Source organism: Vicia villosa, unplaced genomic scaffold, assembly GCF_029867415.1.
Source record: "Vicia villosa cultivar HV-30 ecotype Madison, WI unplaced genomic scaffold, Vvil1.0 ctg.002525F_1_1, whole genome shotgun sequence".
Taxonomy (NCBI): domain Eukaryota; kingdom Viridiplantae; phylum Streptophyta; class Magnoliopsida; order Fabales; family Fabaceae; genus Vicia; species Vicia villosa.
The window spans coordinates 76,938-83,066 of NW_026705956.1; the positions used below are offsets into that span (position 1 = coordinate 76,938).

At 32.1% G+C, this 6,129-nt stretch overlaps 1 protein-coding gene across 1 annotated transcript; it reads left to right on the forward strand.

The window, feature by feature from the left end:
• The first annotated feature begins 3,228 nt into the window (after positions 1–3,228).
• LOC131639058 (cytochrome P450 716A67-like) lies at positions 3,229–5,400 on the forward strand. The gene is made up of 5 exons (XM_058909573.1): positions 3,229–3,555; positions 3,777–3,994; positions 4,064–4,308; positions 4,375–4,759; positions 4,843–5,400. The coding sequence occupies exons 1-5, from the start codon at positions 3,282–3,284 to the stop codon at positions 5,272–5,274; spliced, it is 1,554 nt and encodes a 517-aa protein (XP_058765556.1). The 5' UTR covers positions 3,229–3,281; the 3' UTR covers positions 5,275–5,400.
• The last annotated feature ends 729 nt before the right edge of the window (positions 5,401–6,129 follow it).

The window sequence follows — 6,129 nt, forward strand, 5'->3', positions numbered from 1 at the left end:
TCTTGAATTTGTAATGATCGATGTATTTTTCAATTTGAAAGAATGAATATCTTTTTAGTCAAAAAAATAAATAAATAATATGCTCGTCAACACATAAATAACATTAAGATCACAAATAATTAAATAATAAGAAGAATATCAAATCATGAAAATAGTACAGATCCAGATACATAGTTTAACATATCAAATCAGCTTCATCTAACAAACCTAATCAAAATTAAACTAGCTACACATAGGAATACAAGTCAATACCATGAATTTAAAAGAATAGTATATGAAATTCAAGGAATAATGTAGTCTCCTAGGGCCAAAAACTCAATTTCCTTTGCTCTAAAATCTCCTTGCTGTCACTTTCTAGCTCCAAATTGTCAACTCCAAAATAATATGCCTTTCTTCCTTTTAAACATCTCAAAACGCGTTAGAAAATAATATGCGGATTTTTATTAAGCCTCTGGATGCACTATTTCACTGAGTATTCAGTTTTAGTAGTGACTTGGCATCTACGTGGATATTTATTTATATTTTTAATTTATTAATTAAAATCGATGTGGATTTTTTATTACTTTCTTTATTTTTGTTTACTTTTTTAATTTTTTTCATTTTATTTTTTACGTTTATTTATTATTTGTTAATTAAGTTGGATTTATTTTACCTTACACATTTTTTTAATAATTAATTATTAAAATATTTGATTGGATCTAAAGAACAAATTGCACCCGATATCCAAACTCTTGAAACTGTTGTTTAAAACAGTTTTATAAAGACTTCTAGTTCTTAAAGAAATTTCAATGTGGGACTCTTTATCACTCTTATACTCTCAAGATATATTGCAGGCAACAACTTCCCTTTAAAAGATAACTTTATCTTCTCAAATACACAAAGGCTTGTGTGTTCAGAGCATTATGCTTCAAACTGACCAATTCAAAACTTTACTTCATTTACGTCAGTCCAGCATACATGTTTGATCTGCACCAACACAAGTCAGCACCATGTACATAATCAAGTTATTATCAAAGCAGGAAGCAGTAGCACTAGTTCATGTTGCACCAACACATACATATTCATGCTGAAACACTTCACATACATTACTACCACAACTAAACCAAACTGAAATGCAACAGTTTAGTTTATGTTGGATTGATCGGATACATTAGAAACAATTGTACAAAAATATTTTTAAAAAATATCTAATTTACATCGACTAATTTTCTATAATAATATAAAATTTCTAATTTTTTGTATCTCCATACAAGTTATGAATGTTACAAATGACATTTCATTTTTTCTTCTTAAAGTGGAATATCTTATACTAGTTTTCATGATAATAATGATATAAATAATATTAATTAATATGGTTGGTTCAGGTAGACGGGCTCACGGGTAGAATTTTGAAAATCCTTTGTTCAAACCAACAAACATCGGGTTTCATTGGTTTGGTTTGGTTTTTGTCCGAACTAAAAAAATACCTGACCTAAACACCATGGTTTGGTTTGGATTATTGTTTGGTTTGGGTATTCCTTAACCAATGAACACCCCTAGATGTAGTCGCCTCTGGGACGACCGTACGACTCCTTCTGGAAGCTCCTTCTTGCACCATGTTACCTCTGGGATTCACATTGTGTTTGCTTTCTTCAAGACAAAGTAACTTTTCTTTAAATGATTGCCATTTTTTTGCTGAACCATGTTATACACGTTGTTCAAAAGTTTGTTTGCACCTTGCACATTGAGGTTAGATTTTAATAACTAGAATCAACGCAGCGTCTCAAGTCTCGGTACCATGCCAGAGGCCTATACAACAGTTCACCTTGTTGGGATTGCGGAGAAGGTCCTACTATCTGAGAGGGATGAGCGAAATTTGGATGTTCTGAAGTGTTCATGATGACTTGATCAACATTTCTTTGAGGATGAGGTTGTGGATCTCTTTTATCTTGTGCAACAATGCTTGCATTACGCAGTGCAGTGGAACAAGTGGTTCTAAAACCTACAATTGTTGGAAGATCTTGAGATTAGACATTTGAAAAGCTAAAAATTGAAATTAATCTACAACCATAATGGATCATGAACAGATAATTTATGGCTCGATTTCAAGAATTTTGAATTGCTGGGTTGAGAAGTTTTGATTTGGTTAATCGAGAGATGAATATTTGAACGTGGAAAATGCAGGAATCATCGATTTCCATAGACGATGCCACTTTTCCGCTTGGAAACTAGAATTGATCGAAGATTGGAAGTTACAAGATGCAACGGTGAAATTGAGCTTCCGATATGGTGAGAAATTGACTGACATGCAAAGTTAGCACTCCAACGCTCAATTCAATATGTGAGTAAGATGAGTAAGTGAAGTTTGAATTTGAATTGTTCTTAAAAAATAGTGTGCTTCCCCTTTATATGGCGAAGTAGTTATAAAGAGGAAGCATATCCCATGTGCTCTGACCCCAGAATAACATTCTTACCTTGCAAATAACTTTGGTGGATTGTTCCATTCCTAGGCCACAGTTGTTGGACCCTCTTACTCTTTTATTTAGAAATTTGATACCCAATATAAAAAATGGCTAATTAAAAAATCAATCTCATCGCCCACTTGTAATGATTTTAATTAATGTGAGAGTAAGTTTTTTTTTTAGTATTGATGTGAGAGTAAAGCTTCGTTTTACCTAATTTAAGACATGAATTGTTAGTATATGAATAACTTGTACTTAAAATTTTAAGATGAGCACAAAATTAAATTTCAAGCCTTTCTCAAAACATATTACATACTCTAAACTATTATTAAATATAATTTAATATTAGAGTTGTCCAGATTTAGAGTTTGATAGGGATAGGGTCTTGAATAAAGTTATATATCTCAAATGTTAGAAAATCCATGAAAAATTAAATAAAAAACATGATTATTATTTACAAAAATATAAAATATTAACATCAGTATAAATAAAAACATGTTAATGAATATTATGTAACCATTCCATCTATCACAATTGCAATTAGAAAAGAATTGAAATCACTTGATGTCCAAACTCACCAGACCAGCGGTCCAGTGGACCGGATATTTGTGATAAAAAATGATTATACACTCATAAAAAACATTAATTTCTTGAATTTTTTTCAAAATTAGAAATATACAATTCAATAAATACTTGTTTGTATCTTTCCTATTTATAGTGCATAAAATATGCATATACACTTAATAGTTAAGAAATGCATTCATTGCAAAGTTATATAAGACAACATTTTGATTTTATCTTCATCTCATTTTCTCTGTTTCTAACACAAAAGTGAAAGAGATGGAAGCAACATATGGCATATCTGCATTCATAGTTCTTTTGATAGCACTGGTTTGGGCATGGAGCATATTGAATTGGATATGGCTGAAACCAAAGAAGCTAGAAAAGTTGCTAAGGGAACAAGGCGTTAAGGGGAATCCATATAGGTTATTAGTTGGAGACATAAAAGATCTTCTTAAGATACAAAAAGAAGCCACATCTAAACCCATGAATCTCTCTGATGATGTAGTGCCTTATGTGTTTCCCTTTGGCCAACAAAGTGTTGCAAAACATGGTATTCTTCTATATACTTTTCAGTGTCTTTTGGTTCTTATCAATTCTTAGTTTAGTCTCTAATATAGGAAAAAAAACCCTAATATATCTAATCTGATTTTAAATTAAATACATTTGATATTTTATTTATATTTAAGATTGAATGGATTATTTTTGTCTGTTCAATTTTGTTATTATATTATTACTCTATTATTATTTTAAGATTTGTTGTTAATAATGCAGGAAAGAATTCCTTTATATGGTTGGGACCAATACCAAGGGTGATCCTCACAGATCCTGAACTTGTTAAAGAAGTTTTCAATAAAATCTATGACTTTCAAAAGCCAAATTCAAATCAACTTGTGAGAATACTGGCTACTGGTCTTATAGTCCATGAGGGAGAAAAGTGGAGCAAGCATAGAAAGATAATCAATCCTGCATTCCATTTAGAAAAATTGAAGGTTTGTTTGTTACATATTATACAAGATTTTAACTTCATTAATGATCGATTTTTTTTGTGTGTACCGCAGCTGATGTTACCGGCATTCTTTCAAAGTTGCAATGATTTGATTAACAAATGGGAGGGAATCTTATCTTCAGATGGATCATGTGAAGTTGATGCATGGCCTTTTGTTCAAAAATTGGCAAGTGATGCTATTGCTAGAACAGCTTTTGGAAGTAGCTATGAAGAAGGAATGAGAATATTTGAACTTCAAAAGGAACAAGCTGAACTTACAATGAAAGTTTTGGTGACAGGTTACATCCCTGGTTGGAGGTAAGGCTAATTAAATTACCTCATTAAGATTACATCATCCAAACTCTAATAGAGTTAGTTTTGTAGGTTTCTTCCAACTACTACAAACAAAAGGTTGAAGGAAATTGATAGGGATGTAATAGCTTCTTTAACTGATATGATTAATAAGAGAGAAAGAGAAATAAAGGTAGGTGAAGCTACTAAGAATGACTTGTTAGGTATTCTTCTTGAGTCAAATCACAAGGAAATTAAAGAAAACAACAATAAAGACGTTGGAATGAACCTTGATGATGTAATCAAGGAATGCAAGTTATTCTACCTTGCGGGAGAAGAAACCACGTCCGTTTTGCTTGTTTGGACAATTATATTATTGAGTAGGCATCCTAATTGGCAAGCGCGTGCAAGACAGGAAGTTATACAAGTTTTTGGCAACAAAAAACCAGATTTTGATGAACTAAGCCGTCTTAAGATTGTAAGTATCTAAAAATTGAACACCTTATCTTGATAATAAACATTCACCAAACTGATTACTTACAATGTACTAACACATGACAGATGACGATGATTTTATACGAGGTTCTAAGGTTATACCCGCCAATAATTGCGCTTCCTCGAGAAGTTCAAAAAGATGTAAAGGTTGGAAACCTAACTATACCTGCTGGAGTGCAATTTTTCTTACCCGCACTTTTGGTTCACCATGACACAAAGCTATGGGGTGATGACGCTAATGTGTTCAATCCTGAAAGATTTTCTGAAGGTGTTTTAAAGGCAACAAATGGAAAAACTTCATTTTTTCCATTTGGAGGAGGTCCAAGACTTTGCATTGGACAAAACTTTACCATGTTGGAAGCAAAGATGGCAATAGCAATGATTTTGCAACATTTCTCATTTGAACTTTCTCCAACCTATGCTCATGCTCCAATTACGGTGATTACCCTTCGGCCAAAACATGGTGCTCAAATCATTCTACGTAAATTGGAAATATAAAAAATCTATACATGTAATAATAATAGAAATCTTTGAAATTGTTTCATGTGTTTGCTTTTATTTTATTCATAATAAAAACTAGTTCTGGATGATAAAAATTTGGTGTGTTTATATAAGATTATCTAACTAGTGAAGATTTTGTTACATATTATACTTCTTGAAAATTAGTCCTGTTTTAGTATGTTGGCAACATTGATGGAATGAACATAGCTAGTAGGAATTAAATAGAATTTTTAGTATGAGGTTTGGGCATGGGGCTATATACGGATTATTATCATAGAGATCAAGAAAAGATGAGCTATAGTCAAGAACTCTAGGATGAGAAAGAGAATAGGTTGATTGTTTGTGAATAAAAGAAAAACAGTCTTCATAAAAGAACACATTCTTGGAGATGAATATTTCTCTGGAGGGAAGAACCATGAGAATATAGTCTTTGATTTCTTGTTTGTAGCTAAGAAAATATGGACTTTCTTGCATGAGGATCAATTTTGTGGCGACCTTGGTGGAGTGTGGCAGAAAATGCCAAACAACCAAACATATTGATGTTGTCATAAGAAAGAGGAGTGCCATGAAATAGGGCATATGGAAACTTTGAAGATAATACTTGTGATAGTAATCTACTGATAAGAAAGATGGCATGGTTTACTACATAGCTCAAAAAATATTGGGGTAGGTTGAATTGAAACATGATGACTCTAGTGATGCTAAGGATGGGTTTGTGCTTCCTTTCTTCCACTGCATCTTATTGTAGGGGTCTCAACACAGATTATTTATGTAAGATCCCTTGAGACGGATAGTGATAGTCCATGATGCAACATTTAAAATGAAGATTAAATGAAAACTGAGAGGGAAAGA

Coding starts and splice junctions, on each gene's coding strand:
- LOC131639058 (XM_058909573.1), top strand. CDS start 3,282: ATGGAAGCAACATATGGCATATCTGCATTCATAGTTCTTTTGATAGCA. Junction 3,556..3,776: donor ACAAAGTGTTGCAAAACATG/GTATTCTTCTAT, acceptor TTAATAATGCAG/GAAAGAATTCCTTTATATGG. Junction 3,995..4,063: donor TCCATTTAGAAAAATTGAAG/GTTTGTTTGTTA, acceptor TGTGTACCGCAG/CTGATGTTACCGGCATTCTT.